Consider the following 21,587-nt stretch of genomic DNA (forward strand, 5'->3'; position numbering starts at 1 on the left):
CCACCTCAAAGAATTATACCTAGACCAATCTGTAAATGGTTCCACTCAGAACTCTGTCTCAGGGTTCTATCCAGAATCTCTCCACCTTCTAATGGTGCTAACAAGAACCCATCCAGGCGGTTTTACAGAGAACCCTTTTATAGTCCAAAGGTTTTATTAAGAACCCACCCAGGGGGTTCTACCCAGAGCTCTTTTGTATACTAAGGGTTTTATCTAGAACTGACCCAAGAGGTACTACTGAGCACTTTTTTTGTATTCCAAGGCTTTGGTTTAGAACTCACCCAGGTGGTTCTAGGGAGAGCAAAAAAAAAAAAGAGTTTTTTCAAGGATTTCCACAATCCTTGAAGAACTCTTTCTTCCAATGAAGGTTCTTTGGATAAAAAAAGGGGGTTTTAATGGAACCTTATTCTTACAAAGCACCGTTGTCAAACCCTTTAAAAATGGGTTCTTCAAAAGCAAATGGTTCTAGACAGAACCTCAGCCATTCAGGAAGAACTCTTTTGGAACCCTCATTTCTAAAAGCGTATATTATTGCGAATACATGGTCCCTAAGCTTGAGTAATACAAGAAATATTATATAGACACACACACACACACACACACACACACACACAGGGATCAAACCCAGCAACCTCGATGATTAACCAAAATGAATAGTCTGTGCTTTTCTGGCTTTTCTCTTGTTATTTTCTTTCTCAGATCCCTCGATTTATTTCTGTCATCGCCATAACTATTGTGTTTTGCGTCATCCTCTCCCCTTTCCACATGTCCAATCTGTAAATCTAAAATACATGATCCATAGACATGGCATGTAAGATAAGCTGTGGGCCACTATTATCTTTTCTCTGCCATCAGTAAAGTGGATTTCCTGATACATCAGCAGCCCCTTCGGTCATCCAAAATCCGGTTTTCCAGATTTCCCAGTCCTATCCCTCTGTGGGGGTCTTAATGGGGAGATGGGATTCAGAGGTCTTGCTCAAAGCCGCTTTCTGTCACTTTCTGTTTTTTATGTAAATCGATCCAGTCTTGGGTTCCAGTATTAGACTGGGGGTTGTTGTGTGTGCTGATCTCTGCCTGAGGCGGCTGCCTGTCTGGCCTAACACATTACCCCACATCCCCGCTTCACCCCCCTCTACAGATAACTGAAACTGCAACCATATAGATTGTCCCCATATGGGTTAATGTTTGCAATTTGATCGTGCATGGGTAGACAAACACACAGCGTGTCAGAAGCAGACACATTCAAACACGAAGAGCAGACATGTTCTCCTTATGCTTTTACATCATCGTCTAATAGAAGAGAAATGAGCAACCACGGGGCAAAAAATCCCTGAAATGACTGTCTGCCGTTCTTTGAAGCACCTGCTTAATCCAGAGAATCACAGCTCAATATGCTCTATTAATCCCTCCGGCTCTCTGCACCACTTCAATCTCACACCACATCTATCTTGTTTTTAAAGGGCTGACTGACCCAAATACCCCAGTGTTCAGGCTCACAGCTGATGCTCCTGGGATTCAAAAGTCATCCATTCTTTAGCACTACTCAGCCTCACACACACACACACACACACACACTGAAACCTTGTCAACATTTACAGCAGAATATGGTGCCAATTCTTCATATTCATGTAATGGATTAATATCAAACTGCACAAATTGTATATACAATATCAGCTTTTTAAATTTCAGAAATGATTTTACTCTTCAGGTTCCACTTGAAGTACACCACTTCGCTGTGTCAAGATGTGGTGAATAGATATACACACAAAAATGGAGGCTCATGATCAGCGAACGCTGAGCTGGAGGATGTTACAGCTGATGGTGACGGACATGAAGCTAACTACTGAATCAAGAAATACATAATAAGGCCTGAACTTGGAAAATAATGCAGTGACAAATAGAATTGGGTACCAAAACACGGTGACAATATGATCCTGGTTCCTTTATAACTGGCACCTACCGAACTGAATCTCATCACAGATTACAGCGCCTCATGTTGGTGCCACATGCCTGAGCTGTCGATTGAAATAGTTGCTCTCTGGTGCAGATGTTTCAGACGCAGCCCCAAACTTGGGCTGCTCCCTAATACTCAAAGATGTGACTCACTAGTCAGAAACCACTCAGCACCCACTGAGATTCTTCCAGTCAAGCATTATTTTTTTTTCCTTTGTCAGTCAGTGTGCATTACAATAACAGGATAAAGCAGATAGAAGTATACAAAACTGCTCTGGGAGAACATTTCAATGTGGAATTGGGGGTTCATAAATAGTCTATATTGTTATATTATTATATTATTTAAAATGCATCCTTGTGATCACATGCACTTGTAGTTAAATGATGAGAGAGGGTGAAATAAGTAGTTGGTCAACATTGTACTCAGGGCTATGTAACAGCAGGGCAGGCTGTAAACTTTACAAACTGAGTCTCAAAATCACCACAAAACTGTCATGGAGGTCGATAAAAGTGATAGAAACAGAGCACACCTGACGCGCTGTCAGCGACTTCACCTGAGCGCACTGTGGAGCACACAGGGCAGGTGACAGTTTCTTATTTGCTTGCTTACTCGTGCTTGTTTTCACCACCACTGAGGCTCAGATTGTTATTTTAAGCGATTTACAACTTAATGGAGAGGATCACAAAAATGAGGGACTTTTTTTTCGAAAGAGTAAGAGACGTTTTAACCAGAAACAGCTGTTTTATTGCTCTAGCCAAACTCTCCAAACTGCCTTTGTAAAGCATCATCAGCTTCATTCAGCCCGAGACAGAAACAAAATAAATCTACCCAAATATTTCTTGGCTTATCTTTTCACTGTTTCAACAATCACCAACTAGTAGGACACACACTTTTACTTTCTCTGCCTCTTATGTGAAAATCTCATGTTTTCACATAACAGATGACAAATCTTACTGGTAAAACATACTCATGTTGGCTGATAGAAGAGATTATTGTGGCTGAAAAAAATGAATCGTTGAATATTCATTATTGGTTCAGGCAGTGTTTAGGCATGGTACTGTTTTGAAAGTACCATTTTAGCACAGTATTGGAAAAAAACAGTAACAACAATGCCCAACCCTAGTGACAAATGGTGATATTGTTAATAATGGCAATATGATGCATTTACTTTCTTCGGAAGTCTGATATCCAATGAAGAAACATATTAACAGTAAAACATCTTGGACAACAGATTGTCAGTATGACTGCTACAAACTTTACATATTGATTCCTGTATTAATTTGCCCTGTCAGGGTTATGAATGTAGAAATAAATGAACAACATCTGGATGGAACAGGGGAAAGAAGCACAAAATGTTTTCAAGTACCCAAATTGTTCTGAGTAGAAAATGCTACAAACAGTGAGGCAAAATCAGGTGACATATTCTTCTGCCACCAAAATAAAAATTATATTCAGACAGCCTCAGTCTGAGGCATCCATCTCCCCATGTGTAATGCAATCTTGCCTTACAAATATTGTTTTCTGAATTTCACATTCTTGCATACTTGTCAGTTTTATTCTGAGTTTTCTTTCTTTTTTTTGTAGAGGCTTTATGAAGAGATTGGTATAGTCTACACAAATGGCTCAGAGTGTAACTATCTGATGATGAAGACCAACAGCCATAGAGAGGGTGGTGGTATGATAATCATATACACTACAGATGCATGATATTGTTTTTTGCCTTTAGACAATCAGCCAATATTTTCAATTTTCCAACCATTTTTTATCTGATTGCTGCTGCCAATACTGACATTTTCCACCTAATTGCAGAGAACGCTGATTCTCTCCTGTAGGGGAATAACATATTATTTTGCCTACTCTTATTGAGATGGCCCACTTGCAGATGCAGATATAAAAATCAGTGCTTTTCAAAAGAAAACTGCTGACAGATTCTTTTTGCCGGTGTCTTTCTTTGTTCTTCATAAATGTGCATAGTTGAAGGAAGGTGATTTGGATCCTCTTTGCATGACACTTGTTGGGCAATCATTGCAAATAGCAACTATACGTTTCAGATCTCCACACCGCAGACATGCTCACATCACATATGGATAATTTAAGTGTCATCTTATTTGTAGTAGTCGTATCAACAAAAATGTTCTTTTTGGGCTGTTAATTAATTTTGAATCCTTTATCGGCCAATACCAATGTTCTATTATCGTGCATCCCTAGCATATACTGTATATGGGAAAAATGGTGCATGTTTTCAGACATTATCATTTTCACTTGGTTGTTTTCATGAAAAATAGTCGAGTCAAGAATAAAAACAGACACTTAGAAAGAGGCTTTTTACTCACCCTCACACAGATTGCACAAAGTGGGTCTGAAATTGAGATCAATGACTTAAGAAAGTTACAGAAATATTTGGACACAGTCCCCCCAATTCTGATGTCGGAAAGATGATACAGCACATCCTCACTCCCAACTCATTAAATCTGGTAGATTTTCAAAGTATAGGCACAAAAACTACTTAGTTATGTTTAAAAATGATCATGTTTGGGTTAAAATGAGTATGTTAATTATCTAAGTTAACTTATGTAATGTAGCATACATGACATAACGTAAACGTAATTTAAAAAGAAGTCAATGTTGACTATTCCTTTCGCACAATCTCCAGATTTTTTTTTTTTTTTTTACCCATCCATTCGCCCCTCCCCCTCCACACATGGGCTTTCTTGCTCTTTTCTCTACATCACTTGACTTAGATGGCTCAACAAAACACTTGAGGGGAGCCTCCAGAAATGACACATGAGAGGTACATATAGTGTCATAGTTCATAGTGACTGAGCTGCCATATTTGACTGACTGGGAGTGAGAACTGGCTGGAGCTGAGGGGGTTCTGAAGCTGTCTGCCTGTCCAGCAAGTACAATCTGATGTTGTGTACTGGTAACTTAAAAGCGTTTAGAGTTTAGTCCAAATAAAATCTAATATAATGGTCAATATGTTGCTCATAAAATCATGATAACATAAACACTCATTAGAGAATAACTGCTAATAGGTGTGAGGGCTGGGCAATATGAAGATTTAATATCAATATCTGAATATGAGACTAGATACCATCTTAAATTTTACACACTGTACTGTGATGTGATATGAGTGATGTCATTGTTTGAATGTTCTAGCTGTTCTATTATTTGCCCTTTCCCACTTAGTTATTTTACTCACTCTACTGATGATTATAAATCAAAAATCTCATTGTATTAATATTTTGTGAAAGCACCAGGTGTCATCCTGGTGGTAAAAAAATATATAGTTATATTTTAATCTGTCTATGTGGCTCAGCCCTGCTGTTTGGTAATTTAATCCACATCAATGCATCATGTAAGAATATCATATGTTTGCAGTATTTTAGAATTTATGGTATTATTTTAGAGAAAATGTGTATATCAAGATATATATTGTGTGTCTGGTATAGCCTATGAATATCAAGATATTAGTTATAGGCCATATCATCCAGCCCCAGTAGGAGGTAATACATCCTCAGTTTCTTTTTTTTCCAAAGATTTTATTTAGAATTCTCATTGCATACAATAAAAAGTTTCCACAATAAAAAAAAACAAAACAAAGACCATAATCTTAACAACAAAACAAAATGTGAGTCAAAGACAGAAGAGACAACAATATAAAACAAGATTTAAACCAGCACCCATCTACTCAACATAAAAGCACAAGCTCAACATTTGTATTTTCCTATCTGATCAACTCACTCACGTCATGAAGTCAAATCTTCCCCAACAAAAGATCCTTCAGATTGTGACTAATAGTTTTGTCCTCGATGGCATTATTCACCACTTATCCTACACTGTAACAGAACAGAAGAAAGAAAGACATGGAATAAAACAAACAAAACATTAAACCAGGTTTGAGTACACAGACCACTCTTTTTTTCTTATTTTCTTTATGCACACAATGTTTGTAATATTTCTTTCCATGTGATTTCAGGTTGAGGTAATTTATTCTTTTCCATATTCAAATAGTAACACGTTTCTTTTTTGCAGTGTGTTTGTGCAGGAGGGTATCATTTTTCAATCTTTAAGTTTCTTTAATCCAATTGGAGAAAAAAAGAGTAATCCAACTCCGTGGATACCTTACGTTGTCCTGTAACATATCTTGGAAGAAACAAATTGATTGATTGATTGATTGATTGATTGATCGATTGATTGAAATGAATAAATTCCCAATTTCTAAAGAAAATTTATAAAACATTTGAAGTGACAGAGGATAGACAGTGATTACTCTTCCATGACATGATCCTTGACCTTGAGTGTTTGTTGTTTATCTGTTCAAACGGCGATTGATCACGCTTGAAAATGAGAGAAATGTCAACAAAGTTTGTCAACAAAAAGCTCAATATCTCGGTAATGAATGAGCACATTCAGATCGCTGTTTGCAAATATATATTCTGCAAAGTCAACTCCCAGCAGAGTTGTCATTTATTTGGTTAATTATCCTGCTGTCTAACTTACACTCCTGGGACTCCTGTAATCTGCATGAGAGCCGACTGGCTCTGGCAGATCACCTCGGATTTGTGAGAAAATCAATACGACAGCCTGACTACGTTTGCTGCAGTGTGGGCCTGAACAGTTTGACTAATGGCCCTGGTTATTGAAGACGGTGATGGGCTCAAGTTGTCACTAAGATGCAATTTACCAGTTTCAAAATCTCTGAAGTCAATAATGAACTTACTGTTATGACATCTCTTGCTTAATCAGTAACAACAACAAATTGTGGTGCCAATCAAGTCCTGAGAACAGCTCGTGCAGACTCCCACAGCACAACTGTGGTGACTACAGACTAGTTTGGATTCTGCTGGAGATGATATCTCTCCATGACTATTTTATTGTACTTTATTTATTCAGAGCAACTAAATTAAGAAGACATGATATGTGTAGAAGTTTTTATGAAGTTTTATTAAAGTGCCCAGTACAATCTTGCCTTCTTGATGAAAATTTAGCCCTTGAAGATGATGGCTTTGAGCTAAAACATGTTGTGTTGTAAACAATGCTCCTTCTTGATAATGAAAAGTATCTTCGGCTGTCTGGCTAATGCAGCCATCTGCTGGCAGCTCCTGATGGAGTTATGGAGCCTCTGAAGATCTCTTAAATAATTTAGAAGTGGAGAATATTCTCAAGAGTTCATATCTATGCACAAGGCTTACTTCTAAATGTAGGATTGGATTTGAGTTGCTCTTCCCAAGACTAAATATTCACTCTGCTTTGAACAGTCAGTACAGGACATGCTTAAGTTTAGTCTTAGAACTGTCTGTAATCTGGGATTACTTTTGGTAAGTCAACATAATGATTGTTGGCTGTACAGTTATCTTTATGTCTCTATGGTTTTGGCAGAATATTGTAAGAGGCTGTGATAGAGATCCTCACAGATCCATCCATGTGTGCACATCTGATGATATCATTATTAATTCTGAAAAAATAAAACAATCATGTAATTGAGCACAAGATGTCTCTGTAACTTCTGTTTAGATGTGATCATGTTCCTAGATTATAATTTTGCATAATAGACATGATAATCAAAGTATAGAGCTGAAAATGAAAGTGAAAGCGAAATGTCACTGAAATCACCTTAGTTGTCTTGTCTCACTTGAGCATGAACTAATTCATCAGTGCTGACTGTAATTCCTCTTTGTCTCTCAGGGTGGAGGTCACAGGATTCCAGCTCACCACTGTCTGAGGATTAACAACAGACCTGGAAACAGAGACAGCACTCATGTTTATCATAATGGCACCTGTAGGTGTGGCTAAACTGCAGGCACGGCTCTTCCTGCTGTTTCTTTGCTTGACACTACGTGCCGGCATGCTTCAGTTTGCTACAGCCACGATACAAGGGTACATTGGCGACAGGGACATGATATGCCCATCTGTATGCAGGTGTGATGAGGACTTTATCTACTGTAATGATCGTGGCCTGAGCTCCATCCCATCACTGCCTCCTTCAGCATCTGTCCTCTACCTTCAGAACAACCACATAAACAACCCGGGTTTGCCCACCTCTTTGGAGCACCAACTTTCTGTCCGTGTGGTCTACCTCTATGATAATGAACTGGATGAATTCCCCTTGCACCTGCCACCATCCGTCCGTGAACTTCATTTGCAGGACAACAACATACGCACTATTCCTCGTAGTGCGCTGGCTCGGATGCCCTTGTTAGAAAAGCTCCACTTGGACGACAACTCTATTTCCACTGTCAGTATTGAGGACCAGGCCTTTGCTGACAACCCACGGTTACGCCTACTTTTCCTTTCACGCAATCACCTGTCTAGTATCCCCTCAGGACTGCCTGCCTCTCTGGAAGAACTCCGTCTGGATGACAACCGAATCTCCACTATCCCAACCCATGCCTTCCGAGGCCTTGCCTCACTTAGATGTCTTGTCCTGGATGGGAACCTTTTGGCAAACCAGCGCATTGCCGATGATACATTCTCCCGCCTCTCCAACTTGACCGAGTTGTCTCTGGTCCGTAACTCCCTCCAGACCCCACCTGTCAACCTGCCTAGTGCCCACCTTCAGCGCCTGTCTCTACAGGACAATGCCCTGACTCATATGCCTCGTGGCTCCTTGGACGGCATGCGCAGGTTGCAGAGGCTGGACCTGTCAGGAAACAATCTGACTACCCTGCCGAGGGGACTGTTCAAAGACCTGGACAGTCTTGGTCAGCTGCTGGTTCGAGGGAACCCTTGGCACTGCGGCTGCAACCTGCGCTGGCTGTATGACTGGCTGCATGCCCGTGGGAACTCCATCACTGTGAGAGGTCTCACTTGCCATGGGCCGGACAGGGTGCGAGACATGGCTTTGACAGACCTCAGCAGCGAGATGGAGGAGTGTGAGGTGGTGAGGACAGCGGGGACCAAAGATAGAGTGGGTGGAGGTGGGGTCGATAGCTCTACCACCCAAACCCCTCCACAGGGCTCTCTCTTCACCCTCCGCTCAAAACGACCCGGCCTGGGGCTTCCTGACTCTGGCTTAGACTACACTCTGAGCAGCAGTGGTGTGGGGAAGAGCCTGGCACTCAATGTGAAGCCACTCTCCCACAACAGCGTCCGTGTTACCTGGAGTGTGGCCCAGCCCAGCTCCTCCTTCAGGCTGAGCTGGCTTCGACTGGGCACTGGGAATGCAATGGGATCGATCACAGAGACTCTTGTCCGGGGTGACCGTCGAGAGTACCTGCTGACCTCTCTGCAACCACGCTCCAGCTACATCATCTGCATGGTGCCACTCCCTGCCAGTTCAGAAAGCAAAGGAGGAATTTCTGGAGATGCTGAGTCTGATGAAGCTCTGGTGTGTGCAAAAGCCGAAACGTCAGACCTCAGCCCACTGGAGGAGGAGGATGATGAAAACTCACAGCAGATGACAGTGCTGCCCCTGGCAGGGATTATTGGTGGAGCCACCGCCATTGTATCTTTGGCTCTTATCTTTGGAGTCTTCTGTTGGTACGGACACAGGACTGGGCATTTGTGTCCCCGTGACCACTACACTCGGAGCAGCTCCCGAAAAAGCAAGAACTATGATGATTACATCGAGTCAGGCACCAAGAAGGACAATACCATTTTGGAGATCCGTGGTCCAGGGTTCCAGATGACACCAATGGCAGCTTGCCAGCCAATGCAGCCTAAACCCCTACGGGAGGATTACATCATTCATACCATATTCCCCTCCAACGGCACTGGCCTGTACAAAAGTGCCAACCATGTTTCTAATGCAGGACATGGCACCAACCGTGGTTACAGAGAAGGAGGAATCCCAGATATAGACTACTGTTACACATGATGTACTGTACCAGATCCTGTTCACAGTGTTATTGATAAACTGTATAGATGCACAATTTCCCTTCGCATGGACACTTCTGAAGCACCCCTCTGTGCCTTCTTCTTCTGGTCTCCCATTCCAAATTACCTGCTGTTCACTGCACTGAAAGTACTGTATGTGATTAAGTGGAACTGAGACCATATGGGAACAGTTCACTGCAGGAAGCAGCAGCCGGTGCCCCAGGTGTAAATGCACAGCTGACTGTTTCTCCACCATCTTAGTAATGGCCTGTGTATGTTTTCTTTTCTGCTCTTTCCCTGTGACATGTAGGCAAAGAATGTATACACTGTGGAAAGGTCAAACTTAGCAGTAGGTGCAGGTAGAGTTCCTCTTTCACGCACAGGAGCCACAGCAGTCGATTCAAAACGGATTAAGATATATTGAGAAACTGACATTTTTGGTACTCTTTCCTGCTCACTGGTCATACACAGTATGTGGTCTCATCTACTCATTGTTCCAAATGCCTCAACTATATTGATGTGCCCTACCAGCTATTCAAGGAAAGGGCTGTGTAAAGCTGTGAATTGTTCTATTTCAAACAACCCAATAACCACGTGTCTTAAAGTAGGCTTGTTATTACCTTATTCAGTAGTTGGCAGGGTGAAGATCTTATCAGGGCTGCTCAGCCTTGGTTATACCTCTCGAGATCATCCACCTGAGATCAGTATTGTAGTGCTGCATCAGACGAGATGTGGCACGAGCGTGTAGATATTTTACTTAGATACCGACTGGGCTGTGTTTGAAAAATGCTTTGCTATTTTTATCAGTGGTTTGTTTAGCGATCAAATCCTGCACAGCTCTCTCTTTATTTATTTATTTTGTTCCTTATGTGATGGTTTTTGTCTCTGCTAAAATTGCTTTCTTTCTTATTTTCATCCTCATGTTTGTCATTATTGATGAAACGCAGCTTTGATGAAGACAGTGGATTTGTTTCATCCAAACAACAAAAATATGAGAAGTGAAGAAAATATCCTGATGGCTGTCTCCAGGTTCATGTTTTCTTAAATGCAGCAGAGTGAAATCTTGAGTGAGACTGTTTATCGTGTGTCATTTGGAAAATTAGACCCCACCCAAAGACTAGCATGTCAGTCCACTGAGACATTAGACACCAACCTCAATCTTTTTGCTTCCATTTACTGCCCGTGTGCTTAACCTGTGACTTCATTTTTTGTTACAACGTGTTTCCTCCACATTCTTAAAGTGACAACGGCGTTCACAGAGAATCCAGACTGGACGAAACGTGGAACCTGCTGTGTGACTCTTGTTAGTGAACCTCGAAATGAGGCCGAGAACCACGAGTGCAACTGAGGAGACTCAAACCGCAACACTGTTGTTGACCTGCACTGTGGAGCAGCAGCCAAGCCGTGGGAGGGTGGGTGGATGGACTGGAGTGGTGGGAGGGGGGGAGAGGGAGTTTGGGGGGTCGGGGTGACTCCTCAGTGAGGTGAGTTCATTGATGTTTGTTTTAGCAGTGCTGAAAGGCCTCCACTCATTCCACCTCTTTTATTACTGAGCAGCACTAAAAATGTAAATGTATTAGCACTTAGCAGCGAGCAGGGATAAATGTAATGACAGGCACGGAGGAGACAGAGGCTAAAGAAACATCTCCAGGCACTGAAAAAGATACAGAATTGATGGCTCTGGCGCGGTGGAGTGCACCCATGCATAAATCTGTTTGTCATACTCAGCTTCTCCCCTTGGGTTTTAATATTGTCCATCAGCTGTTTACCACTGTGTTGCTTCCAAAGGGGAAACCAATCGAGCTTCCTTGACTGTTCTGTCCGCAAGAGTTTTACACTGGTGTCAGATAATATGTCAGTGGAATGTATATTTTATCTTGCACCCGAAATCACTGGCTTAAACAAACAACATCTTACCGGCCTGGCTAATTCTGTTTTGGGGAATGTTGATATAGTGTAATTACTATTTTACAGTGGGTCTATTCAAGACACGTACTTCTTCCTCATCATTTGTATAAATAAAACCATGGCCGCAGCCACATGAATATTTTTTCTGGTGAAATTATAGAAAGTAATGGTGCCATAACTTTGCGTAAAAAAAAACAAAACTATGTGAACCTGAGATATGTGTGGAATTTGCTTTATAAATTCATCTTCAGAGGGGATCAATAAAAAGTTTTATAATCTTGTTATTACTGCAACCTGTCATTTCACCTCATGCCCGAGGAGAATATTTTTTATGACTCATTGAGGTATTGGTAGGGGATAAAATTCAAGAAACCAGCTTTCAAGCAAAAGATTAGACATACATATTGTTTTGATCTGACACAGGCCCTGAGAAGTGCTGGGATAAAACAGTGCCAGCTACAGCCTGAGGCCAGACACTTGCAGCTTGCTGAGATGGAGCTTGGAAGTCAACAGGCTGCTGCCCTCTGTGAGTTTATGTTGACATGCAGCCGGGGACTCCACATGGCTGAATAAGCTCCAAATGAGCAACTTCATCAAAATACTTAGGATAAAATGGTGTAATCAGCTTCTGCTGGGTTGTAATTTCAGTTAAGTTGAGGGACTGTGTCTGTGCATCAGCTGGATACCTTTCTGACACAGCCGCCTGCTAATTTAGTAAAGGAAAACAAAGTTATTTCATTTGCAGTACAAGTCAGAGCGCAATTCTTGTATACGCTGCTGTCATAAGTATGGACAGCTGTACACATGCATTTGTTATGATTGTAACGGGCAAACAGTCCAAAAGTTTTAAGTTTAACAACATTTCTCAACACTAAACCGCAAGGAATTTAGTGATTTCACTATCTACAGTCCATAATATCATAAAAAGATTCTGAGGATCCAAAGAAATCTCTGCACTTTAGGAGCAAGGCTGAAATCCAACGCCGAATGACTTTTGACCCCTCGGGCAGCACTGCATTAAAAACTGCATTAAAGACTCACATAATTGTATAAAAGATACTACACTGACTCAGAAATACTTTGGAGAAACATTGTCAGTAAACAGTTTGTCGCAGCATCTACAAATGCAAGTTAAGACTCTAACATGCAATGAGAAAGTCATATATCAACAACATCCAGAAACGCTACAGACTTCTCTGGGCCCGAGCTCATCTGAGATGAACTGACACAAAGTGGAAAAAAGTGCTGTGGCCTGAGGAGTCCATGTTTCAGATTGTGTTCAGAAATCATGACGTCATGACTTCCAGACTAAAGAGGAAAAGGACCCTCCAGATTGTTACCAGCGCTATCTGTGATGGTACGGTGGTATGTTAGCGCCCATGGCTTCATGACTAACTGTCACCCCTACGAAAGCCTCATTCATGCTGAAAGGTACATACAGGTTTTGGAGCAACATACGCTGCCATCCAGACAACGTCTTTTTCAGAGACGTCTTTGTTTCAACAAGATAATGCTAATTTGGGCACTTCTGTTTGTTCCATTGTGCAAATGCACACAATTTGCTGATTTATTTGCCAAAGCATAACATAATATATGAGTCAACAAGCAAAGAATTTAGGTTTAAAAAAATATTTCCTTATTGGTGTACTTAATAGAGTAGCCAATAATGTCATATTTTGTGAGGGATACAGAGTGGGAATACTGTCCTGGTGTACATGTGGCAGCTTATCTGTCATTTCATCACAAATAAATACAAGTATATGTTCACTTATCTACCCTCACCTGAAGAAGTATCCAGTCCACTATCTGTGGATGAAATAATTTCATCCATGTCAAATAAAAACCTAGGGGAAAATGACAGTAGCATTCGTTTTCAGTAGCAACTTTTGTACTTTGTTCAAGTCAACAACGTTACTAACACAAACATTAAGCAAATGCAACAAAGCAAGACTAGCAAGCTGACTAATATGACTTAGCAAGAAGGTCAGCGCGGCGTCTGTCCTGGAGCCTTTTATTTCACAAAGTTTTCACAAAAGCTAAAAGCCAGTCCAACATTAAGTCGTGTCCACTGGCCTCTTACTCAGTCTGTCTCTCTTCTCCTCTTCTTACCTTCCACTGTCAACGTCCTCTTAAGTCTTATGTCCATAAGATCACCACTCCCATTCTGGCATGACACCAGCACCGCTCCCAGCCAGAGGAATGTGAAATGTGACCGAAAAAATAGATTCACCCACTAATGTGTTGTGTTGTGTCTCCCAGAGTTATTCTCTAGTATTGACATGACAAAAAACTAAATTTGTTGGTACACGATGGCAAGCTGTAGACACAAAAGCAGCGCCTCACATTTATCTCTTTTGCTTGAAAACAGTGAAGACTGATTAAGTAGAAATTTAGAATCCATTGGCGGCTTTTGTGTACTCGCAATCCTCTTGTGCCTGGCTGTGTCAGTAGTAAGCTTATTCCTAACGTCTGTGGTCTGAATAGTGGATTTAACGGTTGTTGGACTGAAAAGGCACTCAAGAGAACCACCAACTGTTAACTTCAGCTAAAAGTGTTGAAACTCCAAAAGAAGTCATCCACCCTTTGTTATCATACCACCATTGTTTTGTTTCATTTTTCTTCTTCAGTACAACTTGGATTTCTTGCCGTCTCACATTTGATTGCCATAGAACTGAAATGTTCTGCCATTTTTTTTTTTTTTACTGTCTATGCCCATGGCAATGTGGTAAGTTTGTGAGAGATTTAATGAGCATCACTGCTGATCAGCAATGTGTCTGCTGTTGCAAAGTATTGTAATGGCATCTGAATTCCCCATGCTGAGCAACAGAATTTGATTGTATTATCCCCTCCTGAACATACTCGAGCTGTGAATCAACCCAACACAAGTTAATTAATTTCAAGGTTGATAGAAATACATCAAGTTTATACATACCTCTGAGACTCTGAATGAAAAACCAGGAGGTAACAAAACACCTGAAAGGGCCTCATCACATCTTTACTTCTCTAGCATGTTGATTGAGGGTATGGTTGAGGTAGAACTTGCTGAAATGAAAAAGTGCATTAATGCATTATGATCTGCTGGACCCTCTATATGACCAATTCCATCTGGTTAAAGGCTTAACTCTACCAATTTTAACTCTACCAATTTTACACATCAAAGTCAGCATGCAGGTCTTAATGAGTACTACTGCATGTGTGGAAATTTGTGTGATTTGTGGGTTGTTTTGTTTCTGTTTTGGCATTTCAGGGTTTGCTATCCTGGTTTTTCGAAACCAGAGCATGTGCAGTACCATTGAGTGAATACTATGGAGCTGGTGGGTGACGTACTGTGACTTGGGCAGTGCTTGGTTTTGGCTTGTCCATTCAGCAAGAAATAATTGTGACCTGCCAGGTCACCATTTTTCTCATTTTACAGCTAAACAGTACGCTAAAATATGTTTCTGAAAACATTTTAAGTGAGAAATTGGCGATGTAGTAACAGAATGTTGATCCATATTTGATCAGTACTATCTTGTTTGACAGTTTGATCTAGGTTTCATGGGCCCTTTGTGTTGCACTAGACTGAGAATGGCTTGTCAAACACATGGTAGGCCCACCTGAAAGCATGCCCTGTTAAATTGTCCAATTTACTCCAAATTGGACCACATCTTACAAAATGAACATCATACTATATAGAAGAAGACTTGAAAGTATTGATTGAGACCATAAACTCATTAGTAAACTGTTGACTGAGGTCATACATCAAGGGAGAGGTAATGTTATTTTCTCATAGACTTCCATATAATCAGACTAATTTTTGCAGCCTGTGAGGTTTGCCCCTGCTGGCCATTAGAAAGACTGCAGGTTTAGGGCACTTCTTCAAAGGCTTTACTTTTCAGACCCGGAATCTCTGTCTGCTTATGCAACTGTCTCTGAGTGTTACACGCCCACATCTCCAACTGAAATGTCAGTGGCCGTTTATATATATATATAATATGATATATGTATCATTTTTGATTGTCAGTTGTGAATTCCAAAATGTTATAAGAATGCAATGTTAAATTGGTGGAGAACTATGACTTTCAAGTCATAGACAGGATAATCATAGTTGTCTCACTAAGATGCCAATTTATGGTGGAAATGCATTTGTCAAAAAAAATTCAAAAAGTTTCTGTAAAGCAATTTCACCCTGGAGATGAAGAATTCAGAAATCAGTGCCACTACAGTCAGTATGTAAACTGCATTAAGCAAGATGCCAAAGAAAGATCATTCTTGCAGCCTACATCTGAAGGAAAGCCCTTTCTGGCTTCATGGTCACTGACAATGGCTTCACTGCCAGCAGTACATATGTCTCTGCTCGTCTTGGACAGCGCACTCCTCTCAAGCACCTTTTGTGCTCACAGACATGAAGGAGTATCCTATTGTCATGGTCAGCTGGATCACAACTCAAATAACTGTGGCCAGAAGGCTGGGCAGTAACCTATTTCTTGCCTCACCCCTGGACGATTTAAGACCGCCCCCTGTAAATCTCGTCGTGCTGTGAGAAAAAAGGCGAGGGGAATGAAATATGAGAAATACAATATTGGAAATGAGGCTAAAGGGGGGATATTGCAGAGAAAGAGATCTTGGAGATGTTGGCGATGGGAGCCGTTGTGGAGTCTCAGAGCAGATGGGCTTGCTTCGTTTCTAACACAGATGGTTTAATAATGTTTTTCCAAGATTTCAACAGTTAAGGGTTGATAAGCTGGCAGTCTGATCATCTTGGATAAGAGTAATATAATGCTGCATGGATTCTGGAAGGAACGCCTTGTCTGAGCCCTTTTAGATCCTGAGAAGACTGCAATGGCCACAACACAATTTCTAAAAGTAGGGAGAGAAACTGTATTGCTGGCTCCCTGCAGGGTACGCAACATGGTGCAAACTCTGTATTAACTTTTCCTTTTTCAGAAGTCACAACAGAGCAATCCTGAATCCCAAAGAAAGAACTGCAAGTCATTACTAAAGATCAGGTTAAGACCTTTTCTTTCTCTTGTTGCTTCATGTGTAATCACAAAATCTAATCAAAGAACTCAGAGCCCTGCAGTATAAATAGAGAAAACAGTCCAAGGTCTCAAAAATAACATCTGTGTTTCGGGAGGTGATAAATGAGAGATTTGAGATATACAAATACAAAGGTAGAGAGCATTCTGTACTCTCTACACAAGCAGGAATCCGGTTATGATGGACTTGGATTGCATTGCCGTGCAGAAGGAAAGACCAGTCATGATGATCATGGCACTGGAAAGCCTGAAATGTTCCTCTCTTGGTCGGCCATTTCCCTCTCGACCACTGACCAGGCACCGAAGGCCTTGGGATGTGTAAACAAAGACACAACTGCAGATTGGGAGCCAGTCATAATCCCTTTCCCCAAGAGATGAGGCTGAGCTTGTTAGCTGGAGCTCACTGGTGTGACTGTGGCATGAAGTGGATCTCAATTCTGTATATTGGAATAACAGTATTGTATATGCTTTTGATCTTGACTTCAACTGAGCTCTTATTTTTACTAGAAGTGACATGTTGTTAAAAGAGTAAAACCACATAGCTGCTCAGATGGAAGGGACCTGATAACAATCAGTTTTCCTACATTAAAAAATACATATTTTTCCTCTTAACTGTAGTGTTATTTATCCATCAAGATTATTTTGGTGTTAGTTGCAGAGTTTGCTTGCTCTCTTAAATCTAATGGGACGTGATGGCACTTTTGAAAATGTCTCTTTCCAGAAATCATGACCTGATTTCTCAAGATAATCCACAAACCTGGTTATGTGCAGTTTCATGTAGGAGCTATTTTCTTACGACTATACTACAGTTGTATCACCACGCAGGTGAACCTTATGGGTTAGAGACTCATGCTTTTAATAGCACAGGATGTAAAAATTAAGGTCATCCTACTTGGCTGAGCTGTAACCTTTCCTCCATGAGTAGATGCACACTTCATAGTCTTGCAAGTCAGTCTCTAAACAGTTTGCTCAATGGTGGAAACAATCAGAGAGTTTAAACAGCAAAGTCTTTAGGGCAGCTGTTCAGAAATCCCCACATGATCTGCAGGCGGCGAGATCTCTGATTGTCAGGTATCACAAGACCACGGACTTCCTTATGCACAATGATATGGTTGGCAGGTGTAGTTTGGTAGAAAGAAAAATAGTTCTTACTCCTGTCTCGAATCAGACATGTTTGTCACATGCACATCTTATGTAACAGAAGCACTCTTATTTATCTATTATTATTTACTTGTTATGTATGCAGCTGTCTGCACCAGCTCTATGCATCTCGTGTCCCACCTGTGTCTGACAGGAGTAATAGTGTTTATTTGGACTTTGTCTATTTTTTCAGCATTGTGTGTGGTTGATGGTTGAAGGTTGATGCCTAGAAAAAGATGCCTAGAAAAAGGAACTCAATACATTTTTTAATCCACATTTTGTAACCTAGATCGAGCACAGTGTGCTTCAGAGCCAGAGAGCAGCTCACTCTGCTCCAGTTTAATCCCACTGACTGACTCACCCTTCACTTTACCCTGCAGCTGAGAAGCAAGACTTCTTGAACTTCTGCAGTATCTATTTGTGGACAAACTGTACATTTACCGCCACTAGACAATTTTATTGCTGAACTTCAATCTCTCTGCTCTAATCACCAAAACAGTGTAGACAAGCAGTTAGTTCTAAGGTCTGTGGACTATCTGGAGTACCCAGCTCATAATTTCTGGCAAGAGGCACTGCTGTTGACTTTTTCATATAAATTTTTTAGTCCATTGAGCACCACAAGCTGAGTCCCATTCAGTTCTATTATATATGGGAGAAGGCAGACATTTCTGTGGCCAATATATCCAAAACTCAGCAACTCACCAAAACAATCTAGATGGATACACAGCATGACAGGTAAAATGAAGAAATATGTGTTTTAAATTGTACTGTGTCTGTCCCTATTAGTGACACATCAACGTTAATCAGTCAGGATTTCTTACCTTCAGACATTTTATTAAAGCACAATGATCCTATAGTATCAGCCAACTCATGTTAATCTCCAAGGTCTCAGAAACAGCCTGTGTTGAGCTGCTGCAGGCATGCTGTATTGTTTTTTTCATTTAAACTTGCTTTGTTTTCTGATTAGTTAATGTAGAACAGAAATAATGGCGACAGAGTGTTTGTGTGTAGGTGTGAGAGCGGATTGAAGCAGAGTATTACCAAAGAAAAATTTGTTGCAGCACAAATCTACGGTAGGTACCCTGACATCTGTATGAAGTGCGCTATTTATTCTGAAGTGGTAGTAATCACCGTGATGTGGCTCAAATTACCGAGGTGGTGCTCCAGACTGGAATAAAATTACATTTTGTAAACCAATTTAGCTTTGCTGTTTTACAATTAGATCAGGGGGATATTACTGATGCAGTCGTTCTGGATGGGCTCAGATAGTAAATACGTTCTGTAGGAGTCACTTAATAAAACTAATACCATTAAGAGAAAAAGCTTATGTGCATGCTGGCTGAATTTGTGCAACTTGGCCACTCTCTCTGGACAGGTGGTCCTGTTCTCTGTGTGTGTTTGTGTGTTCATGCCCAAACTTGTTCTGGATAAGAACTAATAGAGAAGACAAATGAAGCATGCTGTTGGAATCTGTTTCTAAGAAAAACTGCGCTCTTCAGTGTTACCGTCACATCTTCCAACTGCCAAACCGGCATGCAATTGTCACTTCAGTTTTCAGTCAGAAAAAGGTTTTCAAAGAGGATTATATGTTTCTCTTCAAATTTAAAACAAAGGTTGCCTACATGTCTGTTATCTGGAGAGAATCATTTAGTCTTTTTTCTAATCATATTTCATTTGTGTGTTTTTGTAAATGACTGCCTTTGAACAATCACACTATTCCTGTTGGATACTGAGGGCAAAATAAATATTTTGAAGAGAGGATGTCTGGTTGCTATGTGATTAAATGTGAGCTATGGCACAGAAGGAAAAGTGAAATTTGTTTCCCTAACAGGATATTTAAAAAAAAAGAAAAAGAAAAAGATAACTTGAATTTCAGCACTCAGTTTAGCACTGATGAAATTCAATATGTATAAATCACTCTTCAAACTGTTTGTTCCATAACTATCTTTTAACAGCTATTGGTTTTAGTCAGTCTTTAAAGCTGTCAGTTTGTTGCCACATAGCAGCATGGCTCTGGGGATGTGGGTCTGTCAGTTGGTCCACCACTTTGGTCCAGACCACTGACTGTAAAATAAAGATGGACAATGTGTCTCCACTTCCTCCCACTGTACAAAAATGAAGCCAAAATATCCCAGATATGAGCATTGTCATCTTGCACTGGAGATGTCATATGGAGCAGGTGTCTGCACAGTAATGACTGTGGTTGGAGCCATGGTATTGAGATTCTGCCCATATACCCGGCCATGGTGTGAAATATTGATATATGAGACCCCCTGAAAGCCTCAACAGCAAAATATTAGGGGTTCTCTAGAAAAAAACTTTAAAAAATGAGGTATATTTGCATTGCGCTTGCATATTGTGGTGTTTCCTCTTATACTGCCATTGAGTACCCTTATTCCATTGGTAAATGGTTATGTAGTTACCCTGTACAACCTGAAAAGCAGTGCATTTTTTCCTACTTCAACATCATGGCATAAAACTCAACACTTAACACTGCTCCTGCTCCTGGTCAGCTCAATCGCCAGCAGAGCTCAGCTGTCAATCATGATGTGAAACTCAATTTTTATATTATCAAATAACTAATTAAAAAACTAATATGAAAAAAAGAACATTTGATGTCTATTTTGACTTTTTAGTTTACCCCAGCTAACATGGTTGTTAAGAGTTCCATAAGAAAGTATAGACCCTTTTTCAGCTGACATCATCACAAAGCTGCAAGCGCCTTTTGGTAATGGAGGCATCAGTCTCCTGTAGTCATCCAGACGAATTATTAAGCTGCAAACATCAAGCACCAAAATGACCAAAATGTCTTGTTTTTGCATGTACAGTTGTCAGAATCAATAACACTCTGGTCAAGTTGGACAGGATCACGACCGTTGCAGAGCAGCGTCTACTGCGCCAAGCTAGTTAACGTCTTGACTGGTCTGACTACATGATCAAAATTGCTCGTGATTGCAGCGCCAATTGACAAGCTGTTGTGGTGTGCCAAACTGCATGCACATCTTGTTCATTGTTTGCAAAATGTAAAATGGTCTATAGATTTATGACCTATACTCCAGCCAGCCACCAGGGCGACGATCAATTTGGTTTCACTTTTGGGGAGCTGTCATGTTGTCAATAGTCCAGACATCCATATCCCTCTCATGATGATTTGTATTTAATCACTTTCCTTAGACTTTCCATCTATCTTAGTTTATGACCAAACACCTGCCAAATGAATGACACTGACATCAGCCTCAGCTGTATTTAGTGTTAATTAGCAATTGTTAGCATGCCGACAAACTAAACTAAGATGGTGAAGAAGGTCAACATTATACCTGCTCATGCTTTGCATCAGCATGTCAGCATGATCTTTAGCTCGAGCATTTAGCTCAAAGCAGCTCTTGACAAGTACAGCCTCAGACAGCCACTAGCTGAAGTAGACTTGTTTAATGATGAATATTCAGTTTATTTCATCATTATACAGTAATACTGTATATGCTAACTAGAATGTTGAGAATGTTTTATACCATTTAAAATGTTTCCTGTCTCATCTTTCCCTATAGTCTTTCTATAGAATAATTACTGAAAAGAACATATTTGTTGCACACTAGATGCTTGTAGGCACCATTGATTTCCATTACTCTAGTCTCTCAGTTGCATTGTCTCTGATAGACATTTACACACCAGCCCAGCTGCTGACACCATTCTAACTCCCATAACCCCTCCACCACCTCATTATACACTCAAAGATAAGTACCCCCTTCTCG

At 40.7% G+C, this 21,587-nt stretch overlaps 1 protein-coding gene across 3 annotated transcripts in view; it reads left to right on the forward strand.

Moving 5' to 3' along the window:
- Positions 1-10,839, forward strand: part of flrt1a (fibronectin leucine rich transmembrane protein 1a) — a 92,804-nt gene extending 81,965 nt beyond the window's left edge. For all 3 annotated transcript variants that reach the window (XM_084730815.1, XM_084730814.1, XM_084730813.1), the window contains exon 3: positions 7,643-10,839. In XM_084730815.1, the coding sequence (XP_084586941.1) occupies positions 7,716-9,773 (2,058 nt within the window). In that variant the 5' untranslated portion in view covers positions 7,643-7,715 and the 3' untranslated portion in view covers positions 9,774-10,839. The remainder of the gene's footprint in view (positions 1-7,642) is intronic.
- Positions 10,840-21,587: the final 10,748 nt, after the last annotated feature.

Source organism: Lutjanus erythropterus, chromosome 11 (genome assembly GCF_056507025.1).
Source record: "Lutjanus erythropterus isolate fLutEry1 chromosome 11, fLutEry1.hap2, whole genome shotgun sequence".
Lineage (NCBI taxonomy): Eukaryota > Metazoa > Chordata > Actinopteri > Lutjaniformes > Lutjanidae > Lutjanus > Lutjanus erythropterus.